This window comes from Pezoporus flaviventris, unplaced genomic scaffold (genome assembly GCF_033815535.1).
Source record: "Pezoporus flaviventris isolate CSIRO_AGI_PZ_B2104156 unplaced genomic scaffold, CSIRO_AGI_Pfla_v1 ptg000079l, whole genome shotgun sequence".
Taxonomy (NCBI): Eukaryota; Metazoa; Chordata; class Aves; order Psittaciformes; family Psittacidae; genus Pezoporus; species Pezoporus flaviventris.
The window spans coordinates 2,331,632-2,354,376 of record NW_026892627.1 but is presented as its reverse complement, the minus strand read 5'-3'; the positions used below and the strand labels follow the sequence as shown (position 1 = coordinate 2,354,376).

At 44.6% G+C, this 22,745-nt stretch overlaps 1 protein-coding gene across 1 annotated transcript in view; it reads right to left on the bottom strand.

Annotated features, from left to right (window-relative positions):
- Nucleotides 1-4,001, bottom strand: part of WNT3A (Wnt family member 3A) — a 91,145-nt gene extending 87,144 nt beyond the window's left edge. Inside the window, exon 1 of the mRNA XM_061474380.1 lies at nt 3,749-4,001. Coding sequence (XP_061330364.1) covers nt 3,749-3,819 — 71 coding nt within the window. The 5' untranslated portion in view covers nt 3,820-4,001. The remainder of the gene's footprint in view (nt 1-3,748) is intronic.
- Between the last annotated feature and the right edge of the window lie 18,744 nt (nt 4,002-22,745).

Sequence of the window (22,745 nt, the reverse complement as noted above, 5' to 3'; positions counted from 1 at the left end):
ACATTGCCGCCTAAAGCAATGCGACCACATCAGGTCCCAGCCAGGGCCTGTCTACTCCTGTGAGACATCCTCTTCCAGTCCCTTTCCAGGCACATACTTTAACCTTCTACATCTCTCAGTGTGCAGCACGCTGCCTCAGATCCCAGGAATAACGACATTTGAGATGCCAGCTGGCATCTCCACTGTGAAGAGGTCTGCCTGTACTGCTAATTCAGCCCAGCTATCCTCTCTGTTATCATCTCCCCTAGTACCAGCCTTCTGGGCTCCTGGAGGTTAAGATTCCCAGTACTGAAGCTCTGTGTTTATTGCTGTTTTTTTTCCCCTCCTGAACCAAACTCTTTTTTGCTTTTGAATCATTTCTGCACTCTGACTGTCCTCAGACCAAGTCAGGCCACATGCCACTGATGAAAAAATAATCTAAACCAAATCAAAAAGCTTTTTCTGTTGCATGTACAGTCAGCTGGTCAACCAAATTAGATGGAAGAAGTTTTAGCTTTGTCTGTGCTGTTACTGTGACTCTGCATGGACCCCAGACCCCCACAGGGTAGGGGACAGGTTACATCTAATCCTCCCCCACCTGTGAATTCTGCTTCTGCATTTCCTGAGACTTCCTGCAGTCGCTGCGCTTTCTCTCCTTTCTTTAAAAACAAACCAAAAAATGAACAGCACTAACATCTGGGGAAAAAAAGCCCAAACAAAACAAGAAACAATGTATTTTTGCTCTTAATCTGCCCACCCTGGGTATGGAAGAGCCTGTTGCTGCTACCAGTAGCTACTTTAGGTTGAACAGTGTTGGAGAAGGTCCCATGGGGTTACTGTGCCGCAAGAAATCACGCCAGTGCATCCCTACAAACTTGCCACATTAGTCCCGATGGGAAATGGTGTTCTCTCATTTTGTTATTTTTAAATAATTGTTTTTAAAGCCTATTTAATCCCTCTTTGTACATACATTATTTAGGAATTTTCTGGTTTTAGGAAGTTACCCCCCCAGTCATCACTGAAAGGACATGGACAGATCAGGAGAGCATTGCTGCTCTGGGGAATCTTTCCCTTTTAAACCACTGAACTTTTCCCAAAGGTACCACTCATCCAGATGTATGCGGAGACCACTGGCACTGCACAGCCTGATTTTAAACAGGTGCCCCATGCCACAGTAGGAATGGCAATTTAAACAGCTCAGCCACATAAGGAACTCTGTTTAGAGGTAGACAATAATTATGGTAACTCATGCCCACTGCTCCCCCTGACAAATCCACACTTGATGTTTCCCCTAATTTCTTTCCTTTGGGAAAATAATTAACCAAAACCTACTGGAGAGTATCATTCCTCATTCCCTGCTTTTGCTCAGACTGCCTTGAAGCTGAAAGAAATATAAGTATCCACAGCTCTGTGTGCTTTGCGGTGAGTTTACACTTTAATTACAAACTATTATTTGGAGGGGGGGAGGCATACACTAGGGTGGGTAAATTACAGATTTTCTGCTGTAAGCAGTGAAGTTGCTATGAGCTAATACAGGGGAGGCTTCAAACAGGGATGGGTAGGATGCCTGTTGCTTGTGCAATCATACTAAAAAATCTCTGGCCCTCTCTGCAGTTACTTAGAAAAGAAAACCACCACCAACAGCAAAAATAATAAAGCAGAAAGAAAAGACCAAAATTAAATTAAAATAAAATGAAGCAGAACGATCAATCTGCTAAATAAGCCAGCTTGGAAGCAGGCTTTCCTTGACTAGGTCACTTTTGGAATGGATTTTGGGATGTGCACAGTTGTGTCCGAGAGACCCTGTGCTACCTGCCATCCCCAATTCCCAGAGCTGTTCCCCAGCTCCAGCCATAGGGTAGCCAAGGGGTTATATCTTGCTTGAGGATAAATAAAGAGGGAAAGGGGTGTGTGGGGGGAATTTAGGCAGCCAACGCAGCAACACCCGGCCTCTCCTCCGACTCCCCCACCCCAATCAAAACCTCCTTTGCATTTCCATGCCCTAAGGGAGGGTTGCTGTCTCTGCGAAAGAAAAGTCTAAAACCGCTGGTTGGCACAGGGGAAGGATTGGAAAGGGGGGAAAAACAACCCCCCAAACCCAAAGAGTCACCGTCTAGCTCCCCCCCTGCACACACCTGATGCCCCGGCTTGGAAAGAGACTGCCTGCCCTTCTCTCCATCGCCTCCTTCCCGGCTTTTCCCTACCGAGAGCAGCCTCTCCCGCACCTACGGGAGTGGGAACGGGAGCGGGACCGGGAGCCGGGGGGGCCGGGGCCGCTCTGCCCTCCTCTCCCCTCGGTGGGTGACAAGGGAATATTTATGATGGTATTAGAGGAATGCGTTTCCTTCTCCAATCAGGAATGCAACCAGAGTTTCTAATTATAAGTTAGATGGTGGCTGGGAATAAAAGATTGCTTTTTAATGACTCCCGTCCAGGTGCTCTTTCTGCCTGTCTTCCCAAGAACACATTTGCATTTTATTGCTTTTCTCCCATCCCAACGAATTCCCTGCTTTCAGACATACCTGAAATACTTTGGAGAGACTGCCTTCAACACCCTCACCTCTGCACCGCCGGGCAGCGCAGAGGTACCGCGCCCGCGGCCCCCGCTCGCCTCCGATCGCACCTGAACCCCGCTAACGCCCCTCGCCAGATGAAAGGGGACACACACACACACACACGCACACACATTAAATGCACTTAAAACAATTAATTATTACTAGCAAAATCTTTTGGACGCCTCTGAGTTATTCACAGCACCGCCCGGGCTGCGCAGCAGCTCCCGGTGCCGTGCACCCCGGCCTCCTCTCCGCGGGGAGCGGGGCTGGCCACTCCACACCCGCGCAGCCCCTCTCGGCTCCGCGCAGCCCCACGCTTCCTTCGCGCCGGTGCCGGCGGAGCAAGAGTCGGCCCGCTCTGGGGCTTCCCTGAGCCCAATTACCTCCGCGGGGTAATTAAAGCAGATCTTGCAGTTACATGCCTTGCCCAGCACCATTTGCTTTTTGTAGGGGAGAGAGAGAAAAAGCTCTTAAAGGCGTAGGGTGCAAAGAGCAAAAAAAAAAAAAAACAAAACCCAAACCAGAAACAACAAACCGGGATAAGAAAGCGCGTTATCCCGGGGGAAACGGGTGCGCAGGTCCCCGCCGATCTTGCGCTGGGCAGCGCCGGTCACACCACCCCTAGACCGGTCTCTGCTCCCTGCTCTGCCTTTCCACAGCCAGCCCAGGTTGTTCAGCCTCCTCTCATCTCCTTTCTCTTTCATTTTCCCCCCTCTTTTCCCTTTTTTTTTTTTTTTTTCCTTTCTCCCTAAATATTCCTTAAAGCGAAGGGGAAAAAAAAAAATTCATCCTTTCTCCCCCTTCCTTCCACCTGACTAGCTCGAAATCACCTTGAAATGCTCATGTCAACTTGTATCATTATCTCTTTAATTCAGGCAGCGCCTTTTGTTCTTCACAGGAGAGGATCAAAGCACTTAAAAAAAAAATAACTTTCCGATCGCTCTCGCTCGCTCTCTCTCTTTTACAGTAGGAGAAGGAGAGATCAGGTATAACCCAGTCAAAATAAACAAAGTGAATGCATAAATAAAAAAGGTGAAATGCAGGTTCTAAGAACTTGCTGGCGCTGGAACAATCCCACCTCTTTAGCTGAGTGGCAACGAAAGGAGAATTTCAAGTCATCTTAAGCGCAGGGGTTGCAGAGAAAACAGAGGAGGGGAAAAAAATAAATGAAAATGAGAGGAAAAAAAAAAAAAAAGAAGAAGAATAAAACTTACCACCAGATTGGGTAACTTGACAGAGCCTGACTCAACCCACAAAGAAACAGGAAATATCCAAAAGAGGCCATTGATGAAAAGTTGTCTTTTTTTTTTTTTTTTTTTTTAACCAGAGTTGCCAAAAACCTTCCTTTCTTCTGAGGCAGGATGATTATTTTAATAATAATAATAACAATAATTTAAAAAAAAAGTCAAATGAAGTGAACTCAACCCGACCAGGTAAATCCTCTCTTGCTTCCTCTACTACTCTCAAGGAAAAAAAAATCTCAGAGAGGTAAAAAACTCTTCTCTCAGCCAAGACACTGAAGGCAAATATTAAAAAAAAAAAAAAAAAAGTTTGAAGTAGCTCTCTTAAAAAGGACCCAATCAGCACTTATTGCCAAAGGGAGAATTCTGATGCTTTGGCTTGTTCTGTCAATCAGGAGCGTGAAGTCAGGAATGAGCTAATTGCAAGGAGATAGTGTTTTAATACTCATTAGGGGGCACGTTGGCCCACAAGCCAAGGGATAAAATGTAGTTTTAAAAAGGGGAAGGAAGATTTAGGGGGTTTAAATAGACAGGGGGGACCCCTGTGGATTTGGGTAGCTATAACAACCTGCCCGGATTTCACTCCCTGGGTCGAAGCTACTAAAATGCAAAAAAAAAAAAAAAAAAAAAAAAGAAAGAAAAAAAAAAGAAAAAAAAAAGTGTGATTTTTTTCCCCTTCCTTTTTTTTTTCTTTTTTTTTTTTTTTCTTTTTTACTTATTATTTACTCGGTTTGCTCTTTCTTGCCATTCTGTCTTCTCATACCCCTGTTTCCTCACGGTGACGGTCAGGACGCATTTGAACTAACTTTCCAGAAACTATCTGTTGGTTATCTCTCTTCTTTTTTTTTTCCTCCTTTTTTCATTAAAAAAGGAAGATTTTCACCCAGCCATGCACGCGCGCACACAGGCACACACACCTCCGACACCCACCCCCCTTCCCCACCAGTCCAACCAGCCACATATCCAAGAGCTCCACTGAAGGCATCTGCTATGAAATCAACTTCTTCCGTGCAAATCTCAGTAAGGCTCGTCCAGATCATCACAATTTACAGGAGCCCCAGCCCTGGACTTTGCGAAGGCACTGCTGCAAACGACTTCATCCACCAGATCCACCCCACCGGGCACTAGTAATTGATCTCTTTTTTAATTTCTTTCTCTACCTATTGTAACCAATTTCTCTCTTTTCAGTGGCAGTGGTGGGGGGTGAGCTGGGGTGGAGGTGGATCGCGCTGTTCCAAACATTTGCAGGTTTTCGGTGGGGTGGAAATAAAAAATAATTAAAAAAAAAATCATGGTCAGTATTATTATAAAGATGTAGCTCCTGGAGACTGGGTATGTGGTTAGATTTGCTGCTCCTCTGGAACATATTGTTTAAAGCTTGATGGATCTGTGGGCAAGTGTCACCCAGATGACAAGCTTTCCCCTTACCCTGGGTCATTTGAAAGGGGGCTTGAGAGGCAGAAATGAGGGGATGGAGGCACTGGTTGAGCTACGAGATATTTTCTCTGTGGAATAACAACGATGATTCTCTTCATATTGTTATGGCGGCTGCCTGTTGGCTTTTTTTTGCTGTTTTTTGTTGATTTTTAAATTCATTTTTTTTAGGGGAGAGAGAGAACTTGTTGAGATTTTACTTATTTATTTGACTTTATTTTATTTTATCTGTGAATCAGAAAATTTCTGTGGCTCACACAAAACAAAGAGAGGTACAATTTTTCATGACTTTTTGGAGAAAGGCTTGCAACCTTTCATGAGCTCATATCAAAATGCATTTTCTTTCTCATTAAGAATTGCATATATATTTTCCCTTAGTAGGGAATATTTCTATTTACACACACACTGCTTTATATGCATATATAAAAAGATATGTTTGTGTTTATCTAGATGGAGAGATATACTCATTCTAGTGAAATTATACTAGAAATGCAGTTCATTCGGGGATATTTAAATCATTGGGAATTTGGCAGGGGTCGGGCCCTGATTATTTTCTTTAGGGTTGGATGACAAGTGATTGCAAATGTGAACACTGGCAAGTGCTCCGAGATCTAATCACTCTGTGTAGCCAAGCTTGAGTTGATCTGAGCGGCTTCTCGCTTGCTTCCAGAGGAACGGATGCTCTCTCTGGCTCTCCCAGCAAATCCCCATGGTGTCGGTACTGCAATTATGCTGAGTGTATTAAATCCATCCTCCCCACCTCCTTCAGCAGCTCCCCTCACCCCAGAGGAGCCAAAGAGGCTGGAGAGGGAGAAGAGAGTTTTATTGCACAAGGTAGGACAAGGAGAAGGAGGAGGGTGGTGGTGTGTGAAAAATCATCTTAAGGACTTTCCCTCCGTATTAGAGAAAATCCCATCCAATTATAGCATTACTGGAAAGAACTAAACACTGCAACTTTCAAAGGAGGGGATTTCTCTGTCTTTTCAAGTGAAATTGCTCACACTGCAGACAGGAACACACACACACATACACACACACATACAGGGACCCTCAGAGACACCAGCGCCTGCCCGGCCATGGGGGTCTTGGTAAACTGGGGATGGAGGAGGAAGGGGCAGGACACACATCCCTTCCAGTGGTCCAGCTAATCTCCCCTCCTTTTGTTCCTGGGGAGAAATTTAAACATCCCCCAAAGCCTCTGCCCCTCCCTTCAGGAAGCACCAGGCAACTTTACCTGAAGGTACAAATTCAGCCACTCTCCCTTTTCCTCTTTACTTTGCAGCTGCTATTTGGGGAAGATGGAGATAATCCACTTTGTCATAGGCACACACACACAAGCAGGATAGTATTGATTTCTTTGGCAGGCAGCACTGCTACTTACTCTGAAGCCAACTGCTTTTAATTATACTGATAAAAAGGTAGTCGGGTATATAATAGCCATTCCCATCCCTAGAAACACTACTGTAGATTAGTTATCTATTACCAATGTTATCTTTGAACTTAAAGGGTGAGATTTTGCAGTCCATTAGAGTCAGTAAAAAGGCTGCCACAAGCCTTATGGATGTGGAACTGCTGGCATTTGGCTGCCCAGATCTGCAGGGTCCTCTCCCAGCAATTGATTTTAGGGCCTGATGTCAGAAGCTCCCTAAGCTCATCCATGCTGGTCCATTGGTTTCTGTCCCTCTCCCAAATATTTGGACATGCATTCAGACACATGCTTTGCAATGAGAAAGATCTGGTCCTCATTGAGGTGATGCTTTGGCTTCTTTGCTTTTGGTGTTGCTTTGATGCCCAGGGAGAAATTCTGAGGGAAGTCCAGGTGACAGGGTTGTGAATCCTCAGTGGTAGACAGCAAGGCTCAGTTCTAGTGGAGCTGCAACTTGCTCTGTACAGATTTTCCACAGTGCCCATCCTCACACCATCAAAATAAGCACCAGGGCTTGGCTTGTGGCTTCCCCAGGATGTGAAGGTCCATCACCCTGACTTGTCAAAAGGGAGGTTAAATTATTGACTATGCTCACAGTTGTAAGACCAATTCCTCAGCTCCCATAAGCCTGCTGCAGAAGTAGGTATGTTAACTCAGTTATCAAGTTGGCATGGGGAAAAGGGGGTGGGAGGACAGGGGGCAGGTCTTAGTATCATGGAATGCCTTATGAAGGCATTGCAGACTGGTCTTGTCTTGCTTACTCATGGGTATGGCCCAGCTGGCATCTTCAGGGCCCACTTGAGTGTGTAAATAGAGTTGGATTTAGAAACATGACTGCTTTGTAGTGTGGTTAAGTCACAGCAGGGAACAGCTATGCCCACCCATGTTCAAAAAAGGCATATCCAGCATTGCTACAACCCAGAGAAGTCTATGTAAAGAGATCAGGGACAAGGGGAGGAGGTCTGGAGGGATCCAGGCAGACAGGAAGCAAAGCAGAGCAGTGCAATGCAGCCAGTCGCGCTTCCCAAATACTCCACATGTCACTTCTCTTGCTCACCTTCCCCCTCTGCCCTGCATGGAGAAAATTCATTGTTGATGCAGAATGGGAAGATCATCCTCACTGAGAGCAAACAGAGCCAGGGAAGGCTCCTTGCTAGGCAGAAGGTTTTGCAGAAGGTTTTACTTATTTTTGGTGGAGGACAGAAGTGCATTCTGTACTTCTCTTTTTAATATTTCAATTCCCACTACTGACATCTGAGTCATTATCTGCTTTTGAAAATTACAACCAGGACTAGTCTGTGTTAGAAGATGGTTAATCTTCCCCATTCGTAATTTGCTCACTGCTTGTCCCACACAACTCTCTCTGAACACAGTGGTCACCATGGCTGTGTACAGCCACCATGGCTGCGTGCAGCCACCATGGCAGCTTGAGAAAGCTACAGCCAATTTTTCCTTCAAAGAATCCTTCCTTCCTCCAAGAAGCCCCCACTGTGGCACGTTGTGATAATGGGAGCACCAGTAAATCCCCACCAGGCAACTTTGTAGCCCACCCTCCCTAAAGCCAACCCTGGTGAGGAACCCCAATAGCATGTAGGCATTGCTACAGATATCTGGAGACCCAGATATCAAAACATGCTGCAAGCACTAAACCTCATCTATCATATTTATATAAAAATGTGAATGCTGGGGTCCTAGATACCTGGGCACTTGGTTGCTGGAGGCCTGGCTTTGCCACCTGCCTTGGCATGTCATTCTGCTTCCCTCTTTCATTTTGCCTCTGTGCCTTTTAAGGTACTCAAAGACCAAGATCCATGTTGTCCGTGTCATCCAAACATCTTGACCAGCACTATAAATAGCAACCAGGTAGGTTAATATGGATCTCATCAGACGCAGAGAGCAAAGCCGAAGATGTGTAGTGGATGGCTAATGATGTGATGCAGTGGCAGAACTGGTGAAAAGATGGGTTTTGCTGCTAAATTCATGTCCCTCCTTCAAGACAGGTCTCTGTGACCAATTTTTTTAACCATAGAAAGATCACTGCTGCCAAGAAGTGCAAGTTGGTCCAAAGTTGAAAATGGGGGGTTTTTGTTCTTTTAAATATACCAAATATACCAATGGCATATTTCACTTTGCCTGACTACAGCTGTCCAAATTTACTCACTTAATTGGCTGCCTTTGTGGTCAGTGGTGCAGTGGAAACCCGAGCAATACATCCCACTGTCGATACTGGCCCGTGGAAGGTGGGGTAAATTGCTTAGGGAGTTGCATTTCTCTTTGGGACCTAGTTTAGACTTGGTGCGTAATCTTCAGATGGTTGAAGTTAGGTGAAAGGCCTACAGGCCATTGTCTCTTCTCTGGGATCTAAAGGGGCACTGATAGCAATAAACTAATCAGGAGCACATTTGGGGTGGGTTTCTCAGCTCTTTATGCTGCAAGGAGATGTCCTCAACTGCAAGGGAACAGCATTTATTTGACACTGTTTAAACTGCCTTTGGCTATGGCTGTGTTCTGCCTATGTTATTCCAGACAATGACAGACTAGGATTTTAGCTGCTTCTGGATTCCCTTCAAAACATTTCTATATAAAGGTGTTATCCTCTGATCACAGTGCTCATAAGATAAATGGATGATGGCTGAAAGCATAAAATCCAGTACTGTCACAAGGATGACAGGAAAGATTGCGTGGCACGGCTTTCAGTTTAATGGAGACAGAGCGTCCAAAGAGCTGCACTAGAATATCCCAGACCTTTTGTGGAGTGGAGCAGATCTGTCGCGGGTGATGATGCTTTCCTTTGGACTTTCATATACAGGATCTTTTGTCACCTTATCTTGGGTGAAAAAAAATGTTATTTTTGGGGAGGGTTCCTCTCTCATGTTGTGTGTGCCTCCAGTTATTACCTGCAGTCACTTGTGCTGACTGTGTTTCTTGATCACAGGCTCTGAAGAGTATGTCCTGGCTGCCAATAAGATGCTTTAGAAAGGCAGTAGGTGATAAGGCCAGACCTTGAACTGGTGGTGTTGGCTCTGCTCTTGTCTTTGCCACCAGTCCATGATGTGACTTTGTGCAAGCAGCTTCACTAGCATATGTCATAACCCAACTGGGTTGCTCTCCCTGAGATGATCACTTCTTTAGGACAGGACACCTTTCTTGATAGGGTTTGAATGACAGCAAGACTCAGGGTGAAACTTGGAGGCTCTTTGACACCCTTCCCTGCCCCTTCCCTCCATCTCCTGTCCCTCAGCCAGCTCTGCCCTGCCCATCAGGCATCAAGCGGGCACCTGCCTTGCTCGTCTTCTGCAGAAGGACTCTCATTGGTGTAGCTCTGGCCCACCTAGTGGTACAGCCGGAGAACAAACCTGGGGAGAAATAAAGCAAAGACCAAATATGCAGCCAGTCCACAGGGATCTGCAGCACCAGGGTTCTTGTTTCCTTTCACCACCATACAACAGTTGGCAGAGCTCAAGATGGAGAAGGCACTTATCTCTGTGTCTGTGGTGGAGACACAGGGATATCAGAGAGGCTTGGTGGGCAGAAGGATGGTTGGGTCTTGCCTTGGAAGGTAGAAGGATGAATTGTGGGTGCTATCTCTTTCCTTGCCTCCTCCATGCATGCTCAGGAGAGATCAGTGCTCTGGGACAGTGTCACCATGAAGTTATTTCCTTGTCACCTCCACACTGTACAGCACAGGGTAGGTGGGGACACCAGCATCCCTAGCCCTGGCCTCCTGGTCAGGTGTAGAGTTGGTACGCAGGTAAAATATCTTCTGAGAGTGATGCTGGGAATGAGAAATATTATGGTCATCACCCAAACCTCCCCTAATGAGTGACAAAAGAGGGGAACAGGACATGCATATTCAGTTTTATTAGGCAGCAGTAGCAGCCAAGGAGACAGTGCCATGTCTGTGTTCAGATAAACATTTCCTTTTATTGTCCCTTTCTCCTAAACCCAAGTTGGTCACCTTCAACCCTCTTCCACAGAGCCTATCACAGCCACTCAGGGTTGTGACAAAGTCACTTTTTGCTTTTTGGAGACAACATCTCACAAATGAGTGTTGTGAGGGATAAGTTGGGATCTTCCTCACGGGTTAGGATTTCAGGAAACCCTATTTATTTTGAAGGCAAACTGACCATCTGAAGGCAAAAGTAAGTCTCTGAGTACCTAAGGAGCTTCTGCTTTTCTGACACATCGAGAACTCCAGATTCATAGAGGAAATAACAGAAAATAGGAACTGAAGAATCTAATCAGTGTTAGCTTTCCCCTAAGGACGGACTTTAATTCAGTAAATGTATAGATAACCTGAGCCTTGCATGTGTGTTTGCTTTTGTGAAATTTCTCTAGGCCAGAATCAGCTAAAAACCTATTAATCAGCAGTGGAAGCTGATAATGGCTAGTGGCCCAACCCTGCTACCACAAATAGGGTAGTGTAGGCTTAGGTGTTAGTAACTGAGCACAATGAAATCTTTCCAATCAAGTAATAACAATCACCTGTGTTCTTTAAGAGAAACATTTTAGGGTACTATATTTTGGCTCCTGGGGGCAAATCCTGCATCCCTTTCTGAGACATCTATCTTGTCAAGTCTTAGCATCTAAAAGGGTGATGAAAATTTGTTAATGGTACACATCTAAAGGGAGCTTGTGGAAGTGAAGTGCCTTTGGTGGATGGAATGAAATGTCCTTTGGGTGTTCTTGTTTTCTGCCTTTCACTAATTGCTGCCTAGACAGCTACCTTCACCTATAGGCCCCAGTCAAAAAGCTAAATTCAAGAAAGGTGATTCGCAGCATTAATAGTCAGTACCGCAGTGAGAGCACTACAAATGTAATATTGCTGGTCTTAGAAGGAAGCCACAGGAGCAGAACACGGCTTTTGCAAAGATTCCTTCCAAATTCACACTCATAATAAGGACTGGCTTTAAAACTGTAATTTATTTACTCTGCTTCATCCAATCTCTCTTTATAAAAACGGGAGGCTTTTTTTAGGGATATACATTGAATTGAGGAAAAAAAAATAGGGAGGAAAACCAACTGTTTGTGAGACAACAAGATCAATAACAGAAACATTTATTTCAACATTGATGCACTGATGTTGAAATTTTCTAATCCCATTCTAACACATAATTCAAATAACCCGTTTTCAAAGGGCTAGCCACACTCCTGCTGCAGGTGCAAACAAAAGGAAAAAATTGAAATTGAAACCAGAATTTCATCCCTTTGTGAATTCACTCATAACACCCCTCTTTGAAACCTGAGTGATACTATCGCTTGAGATGAATGTTGGGCTTCAGTCTTGCGCTTACGAATCCATATGCATTTTAAACAGGGATTACTCTGTGCTGCTGACAAACACCAGTCTGAAAAACTACCCAGACTGGAGTGTCTTCTCTTCAGTCGCAGGGCAAGATAATTAAGATACATTAAAACCAGTAACTAGTAATCTAGGGTACAATTTGAAAGCATAGAAGCATCTGCTCGACTGGCACTTTTGTTCCTGTCCAGCATTGCAATAGCACCCTGGACAAGGTCTCCAAAACCTTTTAAAATGTGTTTTAAAAGTGCAAAAACTAAAGGTTTTTTTTTTTGTTCTGTGTGGTTTTTTTTGTTTGTTTGTTTGTTTTTTTTTGTTTTGTTTTTTTTTAGATTACTTTGTAATTTGGTATTAAGTTTGTTTCAAAACAGCTTAATATGAAATACCACAATGGCAAGTTATGGTGCGTTGCACTGGGTATCAGCCCCGCATGATATGCAAAGAGGGGAACATGGGGGAGCTGATGAGCTGGGCCATGTGTGGTGGAAAATAATGAAATAAGCAACAGTATCTCTTATGCACACCTAAAACCATTCTCACTGTCAAGAGCTGGACAGGGATGGATGGGGGATTGTCTGAGGTTTTGCCATAGGAGACTCTTAAACTGGATGTGAGGAAGGAAAAAGAATAGAGATTTGGCTGTGAGAGTTAAAAAGAAAAAGCGTTACCCTCCAAACCACCCCTACCCCAAACCCCACTAAGGTGCTAAAACCTCAGTCAAGTGAGGTGTTGACAAGGGATCCAAGTTGATAAATAAACAGAAAGAAGCTCTCCCTTGCAAAGCCTGAATGACAAAGAGAGAAAACCAGGCACTGGAGAGTGTCCCTTACCATTTTCATTTTCATCACAAAAGCTGATGGTGGGGGGGAGGTTTTGACAAGTCTGACTTTCTCCCCTTTTCTCCGCTTCTTTTTTTTTTTGGTCTTGGCTTTTTTTTTTCTCCTTCCCCTCCCTCTTATAAACAGGGAGGACAAGAGGTCATATCCCCAGGGTTTAAAGAGACACTTTTACCCCTTCCAGGAAGGGTGCATGTTCTTTCAGCCTGCTTACAAATTGGTCAAAGTTATGATGTCTTAATGTAGTTGCCGGGTGGCCACCTGCCCCGGACTTTCTGGTGCTTTTACTTCATGTGCAGGAGTGACACCTGCAGATGGTTTCTTGCCCAGCACCCAAGTCTATGTGTTAAAATGGGATAAAATACCACGAGTCAGGCACATGAGTCTCTTTTGCTTCAGTGTAAGCAATGGTGAAGATTGGCTCATGGGCCTGCAAAGTCCACAGGATGCTTTGAGGAGGGGCTGTGCTCCCAGAGGGGCTGATTGATGTATGTTGGCAGCTGTATGGACCCAAAAGACACCCAAGGGAGGAATTTCTGCCAGGGGATCTGAAGCATGGTAATGCATGGGAGCAAAAACAAGGGTTGCATCACTTTGGTTTGCTCACAACCTTGTGTTTGCAGGACCAAAATTAAGTTCAGATCTTCCCATTCTTCACACTGCTTTAAATGGTTGTTTCCAAGCCCTGGGCATGAGGCGAAGTGGCTTAAGTAGCAAGTAGTTCAGTGGGAAATGGTGTTAATGATGCTTTGTGTACCTTCCCCCTTCCTATGTGGGCTCCTTGTTGCTTAATAAAGGTTGAGCTCACATAGCAGCCCTTTTCTCCCAGGGGGAAAGGAGGGAACTGCAGTAATAAGGTTTTTCTTCCCTACCTGTACACTTATTTTCATACAACCTAATCTCTCTGAAACCTTTATCTTTCTGCCAAATTGGGCTGGGATTGGCCGAGGGGTTCAGAAGTTGGAGGGGAGGAAACGAGTGGATAGAGACACACACCATAATCAGCTAAATGAAGTTCCCCAAGGAAACCAGACTTCAAATGCATTACAGAGCTTTACAAGTCTTGCAGGAGCTGCTTACAAATCCCAGTCATGAGCCAGAACCCCCCCGTGCCAGGCACTGTATGAACATATTCCTCAACACAATCCTTTCCCCAGGCCAGTGCTCAGGAGCTTGAAACAAGAAGTTTAAGGCACATAAGGTTGGCAAGCACACGCTTTTCAATATGAATGCAGAGCAACTCCCTTAATGTGGGTTGTATTTGGCTGGATTCTGCAAGAGAGCAGAGCTTCACTCTGCTGGAGTTTGTTTTTTTTCATGGGAATGGCAAGGAAATCAGAGGGCTTAAAGAACCTTGCCTCCTAACAGCCTTACTTGGCTTCGATCCTACCCAGAAATCCCGTTGGCTCTGTGGAGTAAGAAGGGAGTAAAATCTGCAGGGCTTGGCCCCATTTGCAGTGGTGCAGTATTCTTTTAATATATTTCCCCTGCCCCCCCCCAAAAAAAAAAAAAAAGGTTTATACTCTTTCTCTTCAACCATATCAGGTAGAAGAAGTGCTTAGGTCTTCACAGGGCACTGGGTCATCTGTATGCCAATGCCCTGCTGGTGTCACACCAGGGATGAGCTGGTTCAGTGTCTGGAAAATGTCTTTGCCTCCTAAGGTAAAGTCTTAAACCCTGGAGCCTGGAATGGGACCTACTACACAGATTGTTTATCTTTTTAGGCATTTGTTGAGCTCTGATCAGTTAGTTCCTCATGACCCTGACTTATTGGCTTCAGGCAGGACTTCCCACGAACTAGTGGACTGGACAGGAGAGGTACCTTGTGACCCCAGCCCCAAGGGAGGTAGAGAATGCACAACATTGGGGATATTTGGGTCAGCTCAAAAGTCCTAGCTCTCCTGGAAGGATGTGGTGCATCATTTCCCAACCCTGCATTTCCCCATCTACTCCCATCCCTGGCCACAATGGCAATATTGCCTGCACTAGAGAGTGACACTTCAGCCACTTGCTGGGAAAGCCCTGCAGGTAGTTCATGGCTGCTGAGTCCTCTCTTGAGATAATTCTTCATCCTCTCCTCACTTTCCCTGTCCTTCAGTGGACTCCTCAGAGCTAAAGCTGCACAAGTCTGAACCTGCAAATTCAAAAGACATTGAACAACAAACTATTGGCACTCCAGGCACCAAGAGTCAGCTCTTTCTGCTTCTGTTTCCTTCTCCCAGAACTTGTAAGGTTTTAAGGAGTGAAATACATTTGGAGTCATGAGTTACTTTCTAGTTTGTGAACTTTTTAAATAGGTGTAGAAGATGTTTTCTGAAATATTTTGCACACCATGAAACTTGATGGATATTTGCACAAAACAACGTGACTCCAGAAGTTGTTGTGTTGAAAAGAAAAAAATACCAATCAAACATTGAGATATTTGGTAACATAATCTGACAATACTGACATTTGGGGAAGTAGTACATGAAATGGAGAAAGTAGCAGGTATATTCAGGTAGGGTAGGCAAGACTGGTCATAAGGAATTAAATTTTTTGGAAATGTTTTCATTTTTAAAGAAGATGCTATTTTCATGTAGTTCCCATCATTTCTTTGCAATTCTAACCTCTCCTTGAAGCTCTTTTGACGAGCTGGGCGCTATGGGCAATTGGAACATGTCCCCAACTGAAAGTCCAGGTAGCTGCAGCAGTGGGTGTGGAAGGAGCATCTTTGCGGGTGGTGGTCCCCATGCTGAGGCTGTGGATGCTGATGGTGAACACCTGTGAAGCAGATGCCTTTCACGCTGTCCTTTAGAGAAGTTGGACTGCAGCTCCTACTCCTGCAACCTCAGCAACCCCATAAACTGGAAGGAGGCAGCTCTGGACCTGGTGGTCATAGGCTATTTTGGATTAATAGTCGCCCATCACAATGCTGATTTATTGGCTCTCAAAGTTGTTGCTCTTGATCTTGGAGTTTCAGCATGTTGTACCTTACTTACAGCTGGTATTTGCCAGTCAGCTGGTCAACCTGTCCTTGAAGTTCTTTTGAAGAGCTGGGCGCTATGGGCAATTGGAGCATATCCCCAGCAGCTCGGTGTGGCCAGCTAAGAGAAGGTGTGGAGGAACTTCTGGTGGGACAGGACAGAAAGCAATGTTGTCCAAACTGCCTTTTTGCCACACATGCCCATCTAAAGTCTGCCTGACACTTCCTGCACAGAAGGTGACAGAAGGAAGTTTTCAACCCAATTTCAACCCAGTGACCTTGCTTAAATCTTCCAAGGGTATTTCCCAGTGTAAGGTTACAGATGAAGAAAGGGGCTTGGAGCTTTTTCAAGGGAGGGTATATGACAAGGGAAGGTTAAAACCTTTCTCCTATTCCAGTATAGGATTTGCAGGTAAAGAGAATTCTCTTGGACCTGTGTGTGTTGGGAAATGTAGTGTTGCCTTGGATGATTGTAGGAAATATACTCTCATGAGCTTTGCACCATCAAACAGTATAGCACATTATTTGATCCTACTCTAAACTCAGTGTTTTAGGGTTTATCTGGTAACCCTTCTCAATGCTGTTGTCCACCCTGGACATCAAGATGAAACAGACCCAGTCACTGAAGTTAAACACTGGTGACATCTCTAAATAGATACAACTCCATGGGATAATGGACAACATCCAACAATGGGTAAAAAAGGCTTCTCAAGCATTTTCAAGCTTTCTGCATCATCTTGAATGTAAAACAGGGAGGGCTTGTCACCTCCTTTAGACTAAAGGTTACTGAGGCACCATGGACTATGAAATAGGGGACAGATTTGTGAGTGTCCAGGGGGAGCACGGCTCACGGAAAAAACAGCAGTTATCCAGAAGAAAAAAATAGCAAAGCCAGAAAGAAAATGTTGAATTCTCCTGAGGGAGATGGAAAGATGAAGAGATGGGAAAAACAGGGAAAAGGAAAAATAAATGCATGTGAACAAGAGGGAAAATGTTGGCTAAAGAGGTGGAGGAAGAAGGAACCATCAAATCAAACATACTGATTAAAAGGTAGTTTATGGACATAATCTAGCGATGGTTTAGGCTAATAGGGGTTTTCTAAGCATTGGGTGAGACTAGCTGATAACATCCAGCAGAGGTGGCAGGTGATGTTGCCTTTGAAGAACATAGATAAGTGATCACTAAGCAGGGCTTCTCGACAGACTGCCACCATTCCAAAAAGAGCTCTTGTCCTTGATGGACAGCTCCCTGCTCAGGAATGATCTTAAAAAAAGAGAAAGAAAGGGAGTTGGAATGTATTTAGGAAGGCAGTGGGAACAATGCTGGGAATATCTCATGTGTTTGTCTAAATATGAAAACTATAAATAAAAAACAGTTGCCCTCTGTCAAAATAGAAAATTAAAAAAAAAGAGAGAGAAAGAGAGAATTGGAGCAGATTAAGAATATGAGGCTTTCATTGCTGAGAGGCAGTGAATAAGAGGTGGACAACATAATGAACAGGATAGAAATAAGTCAAGAAGCTATAATTTGTTCTGACTCATGATACCAGCCCGATGGGATTAGAAGCAACAAAATTAAAACCAGTAAAAACAAACGCTTTTATATACGTAGCTAATGATTAAACTGACGAGCTCACTGCCACAAGACACTGGATCTGGTTTCTAGCATTTATGAGCCTGTTTTGTGGTCCACAATGTGATGGCATTTGATCACAGATACAGAGTAAATGGAGGTGAGATTGCAAGTAATTTTCTCTTTCTCTCCCCACTCACCACACTGGCACATGAGCATTCACTGAGTAAAAAGGAAAATTGTAGATTATTAATAAATATTACATTCAAAATAAAAAATCCACATCACAGATGAGCACCCACTGTCCTATGCCCATTCAACATGTACCACCAGTTAGGTCTCCATCTCAAGTTTTTCAAGAAAAAAAGAAAAATGGGATGTATGTTCCATAACTGTCACAAAGAGACTTTTTTTTAGGAAATATTTTCCTTTCCCAAGGTTATCTGTGGGGCATTGGACACCATCATGGGCTTGCAATGCTTCTGTGCTGCCCTTACAGAGGAGAGGGCAGTGACCTTCCTTCCTTCACCTCCTTTCCCTTTCCCCAGGGTGCTTAAAAAACACAGTGGACACCATCTTCTCTTTTTCCAGCCCCTTGCACTGTCAGAGACACTGGGATGCCCACTTGAGGTCACAGAGGAACCTGGCCTTTTGTAGAGCTTAGAAGACCTGTGCCAGACGCCAAGATCAGGACAAACTCAGGAGAGGACATGCCTAGGCTCCACTGATGTTCCATCAGAAAAGCAAAGCATTGTATTTGGATGTGACTTCAGCATCTCAGACCCAGCTCTTTGAAGATGTCAGAATAGTGGTTAACCTAGGAGAGGTAGCTTCCTCCATGTCCTGAGGCCCAGATTCTCAAAGGTTTCCTTACATCACCTGAGGCTTTTCTACCTCGGGAGATAAATACATGTGGTGAGAATGTAACCATTGAGCCAACCATAACTGATCGGGATAGTTGTCTACCTCATCTAATAGCTGTCCACAAAATGCCCAATTAAGTGCTCTCCTAGGGAATGATGTTGTGGGGGACCACTCACACAGAGCTGCAATGGCTTGCTTTCTGCCCTGGTTTGAGAATGTTTCTCAGTTTGTTGAAAAGTTTTTCCCACCACCACCCCATTTGCTGTTATACCTCTAATGCTTTTGTAATTAGGATAAAAGAGGATAATTTTTTATACTGAAATAAATTATTGTCAGTTGTCTTGTCTTGATATCTTGCAGCAGTGAGTTCCACTGATGAACAATGTATGGCAGAACAAATTCGTACTTTGGTAGGCTTCAGAGGTGTGGGATCATCTCTCATATAGTGTCCAGAGCAACACTGAAACCTTCTCGTGGTTCCCAAGCTATTGGCCACAAACATGTCCTGAATATTCTACAAATGTTGGATATAGAGATCAAAATAGGGTTCGCCAGGAAAATACTCTACTACATCCCTTGCTGTAAGTGTAAGACAACTCTTGAGGGATTCCCACACATTTTGGGTTGCACTAGCCATGCTGAACTCCATGGCTTTGCATGCAACTCCTACACTGGTGGGAGGCCAGCCAAGAAGTTAGCCCTGTGGGAAGGGGATGTGAACTCATGTGTCCCAAGGAAGTAAGATTGTTCAGAGATGTGATTTCAGTGAGGCCGAACAAACTCAGACCATTCCATTTCATTCGCTGCCAGAGCCCCTGGAGCTACTTATCTAGATACCTGGCAGGATCCCTATGTCCTGTGTTGATGCATCCATCCACATTACAATACTAAGTAGTTGTTGCTGCTACTGGTGGTACCCATGACCAGAGGTGGGGAAGGACCAGTTCTGACCTGCTGCAATACAGTGATCCAAAATTGCTTTTAACCACTGAAGAAAGAGCTTCTCTGTTTCACTAGGTAGCTTGTCCTGGTGGGCTACCAGTCAGCATCCTTGCTGAGAATCTTTGCTCCAAGTGACACCGATTTCTTTCCACCCTTAGCTGGCACTCAGCTGTCAAGTGCTGCCAAATGTAAACAGCCACTGCCATCTAGTGACCATGGAACAGCTCACAGCTCTAGAAACGTTTTCTGGCTTTCTGAGGGGCAATTGCAACGGAATGTGAGAAAGATGTCCATTTAGCCTCAAAGACCCTAAGCCTGTGTGTAGGCACTCATGAAGGTAATATGGGGTTGAACTTAGAGATGGCATTTAATCCTCCATTGGTTTGCCATTTCTTGAGCAGATGGGATACTGTCTTGATAGATATTGTCTCTGGGGTCTTCAGCTAGGTGCTCACAGCCTCAGCAAAAGCTATCCCATCCATGGAGAGGGTGATTTGGAGGGTTATGCACCTATTGCTTCTTCAGCTACTATAATTGTCCCTTTAGCTCAAGATAGAGCTAGGCCACGTAGGTGCCTCCAACAGTTTCACTCAGCAAAATGTTAAAAACCAATTGATTAAATCAATTAAATTAATAGTTTTGTCTTCTGAAGTGTAAGAGGAACCCACTGCTAGAAGGACTGTGATTGAAGGCATCTGTTTCCCATCTATTCATCCACAGCTTCCCATGAGATTGCTTACTTCTGGATGGTCCCAAGCCTGATCTCAGACTCCAGATTCAGCCTCACTTTCAACAGATTAGCAACATGGGACCGAAATTTCAATTAGTCCCTGAATCATTCCTGGTGAAAGTTGAAGTGAGTCTGTGTTATTGGTCTCCATTGCACTGAGAAGCCCAAAACTGAGCTGGCACATCACTGTACTATCACATAATACTGCACGGACATGGAAAAGATGTGAATTTCCAGCTCTTCCAGGCAGGGACAATCTTTTATTCTACATCTGCACACGCCCTGGCAAAACGCAGCTGCAATCTAGGGCTAACTGTGATAGTAATACAAACAAGGCTGGTGCATCTTCTGGAGACCTTCCTGTCCAAGGCCAGCTTACTGCATTGGCCTGAGCACTATCGTGTGCTGCCTGCTGGTTGCGAAAGGTCTCCTTTCCCAGTAGATGGCACTGGTCCTCCATGGAATCGCATATGGGGACAGGTGCATCCTTACCCATCCCGGCTGCCTATGCTCCTCCGCTTGGGTTAAATCCTTTCACCCAAGAAGCTCCTTCCAGAGCATCCTCTAGGTTGCTGATTTTTCAGGAACACAAGGACAGCTTTATCCCCACCTGGTCAAGCCCGAGTCCCACGTATTCACATATTTTCCTACATAACTAGTGCAGATCATACAGAGTGGATTCCTCATTGTAAATGCACAAAAAAAAGCCACCTCTTCCTTTTCTTCCTGTAGCATTTCACTCTCTCATCTCAAAATCTTGCTTTTCTAAGGAGAAAAAGTACCTGAAATAAATGTATTCAACCTGGCAAGGGCAAGGACTGTTTTAGGTTAGTTGCTATTAATCTTTACACTAGCAGCTAAGCGGCAGCTGCTGGAGGTGTACATCTGCTCATTCCAGCAGATGATGGGCCCACGCTTTGAGAAGCCCACAGAGATCATGGAAGAAGTGGGAAACAGTGTTCTTATCTAGTGATAGATGAACAATTTTGTCCGATTTCAGTATGGTTTGAAGGTCACTGTGGCCAATAGATGGGGCCATTTTCACACTTATCTTCAGGTCCACCAGAGCAGGTTTTTCCAGTACTAACAGGCAGGTGGTTCCTCTGTCCACGGGATGAAGGCTTTCTATGTATGTGGTTGGGAAATGCTGTCAGGAGGAAGGTCAATGCTCTGTCTTTCCTTTTTGCCAAAGACCAGCAGACAGGCAAGAACAAGTCTCCTATTGCTCCACTTCTTCCCCATGATAAAAATGTGCTGGTTGTCCCAGTAAGGGCTGGAGAAATTACCATGGGGCAGTGTTGGCTTCTCAGAGGAGAAGCAAGCCCTTCCTAGCTGGCTGAAACAGGGGACCCCAGAAGAGAACAGCACTGAGCTTTCCCGAACACTTTCCCCACCCACTCTATCCCCAGACTTTTCACATGTGGCAATATGGGACTTCTGTGAGCCTAGAGAAAATCAAGCTATTAATAATTTAGTGACTCATGGCACTTTGAAGACGTCAGATGCTCACCAATGAAGCACAGGATTCCCAGATGGAGATCCATCAGAATGGCAGAAAAGATCAGTTTCCTCACATCCAGAAAAGGAGGGAAAAAGAAAAAACACTAGTTGGAGAGTAAGATAGGAGCTCCTCTTTATTCCAGTTTCAATGGTCATTTTTGATGCCTTGTGCATTAAAACCTCAACATGTAAAAAGCAGAAAGAAAGGCGCCCACAGCAGACTTTTCCTGCTGATTAATTGCCCTTCAGCATGATGCAACAGCCAAGTGGAAGGGAGTAGTGCTCTGACTTACTTTGGCCTGCTAGCTACCATTCTGTGTGTGGGTTTAATTATCTATACTTTTAAATTATTACTTATGTCCTGTAGAGTTAAAAAGGCCCCAAACCATATAACCTCCCCCGAGCATCAAATAGGTCAGCAAACTTCAGTTTTAACCCAGGGATGTCTGAGTCACCTGACCTTGACCCAGCAGCACAGGTGAGTACTAGTCCTCTATTTTTGCACCTCTACTGACAGTTACACTTGTGGAAGTATTCTTGTTTCCAGCCTTACAGTGTCTCTGTTGTTTCTCAGAAATCACAGCAAGACGGAGGAGCATGGCACTGGTGTCAATCAGAAAAGAAACTTCAGCAGGAGATGATGGCCTAGGACATACACCACTTACATACACACTGTAAGCACCTGCTAGACCAGGTGTAACAATGCCATAAGTCTCTGCGAACATCTGCACACCACAGATTTGCATAAGTGTCCAGCTAGGGAAACCCTTCCTTCCTAGAGGAGTAATCTACATTCACCCCTCCAGAACGGGAAAAGGTGAAGTTTCAAATAAACCCTTCCAACTGCTGGGCATAAGAATCTTCCTTGCTGCCAAAAATAAGAAGAAACCTATTCCCACTCCCTCTCTGAAAATTCTTAGGCTTGTCAGGGAGAAAATACCCCAACTTTGCATCATAATGAATACTGTATTATCCTAGTTCTTCTCTTCTATCAGTCCCCATGTCCTTCATCTTCTTCAAATAGTTCACCTAAAAACCTCTTCCCAGGCTCTAGGCTCCTACTCTTGCTTCTGACCAAAACTAGAAGGGCACCGACTTTCAGCATCAAGGGCACTTTCAGCAACTAAACTTTCATTCATTATAAAAGCATCTGCTGCTGTAGACTATTTCAGTGCTTTCCAGCTTGGCCTGCCAGACCCAGGCTTTGCTTCAACTTGCAATTGCATGAGCCCTTACAAATTTCAGAATGATTTTGCTTCAAGACAGGACCTGAAGGAAGGATGGACTAGGTCCAGCCTGTATAAAAAGTGCCAACAAACCTGCCAACTCACACATATTTTTAAGGATTTAAAGTGAGTGGTTAATATAGATGAGAATTACTTTTATCTGCCCAACAGCAAAG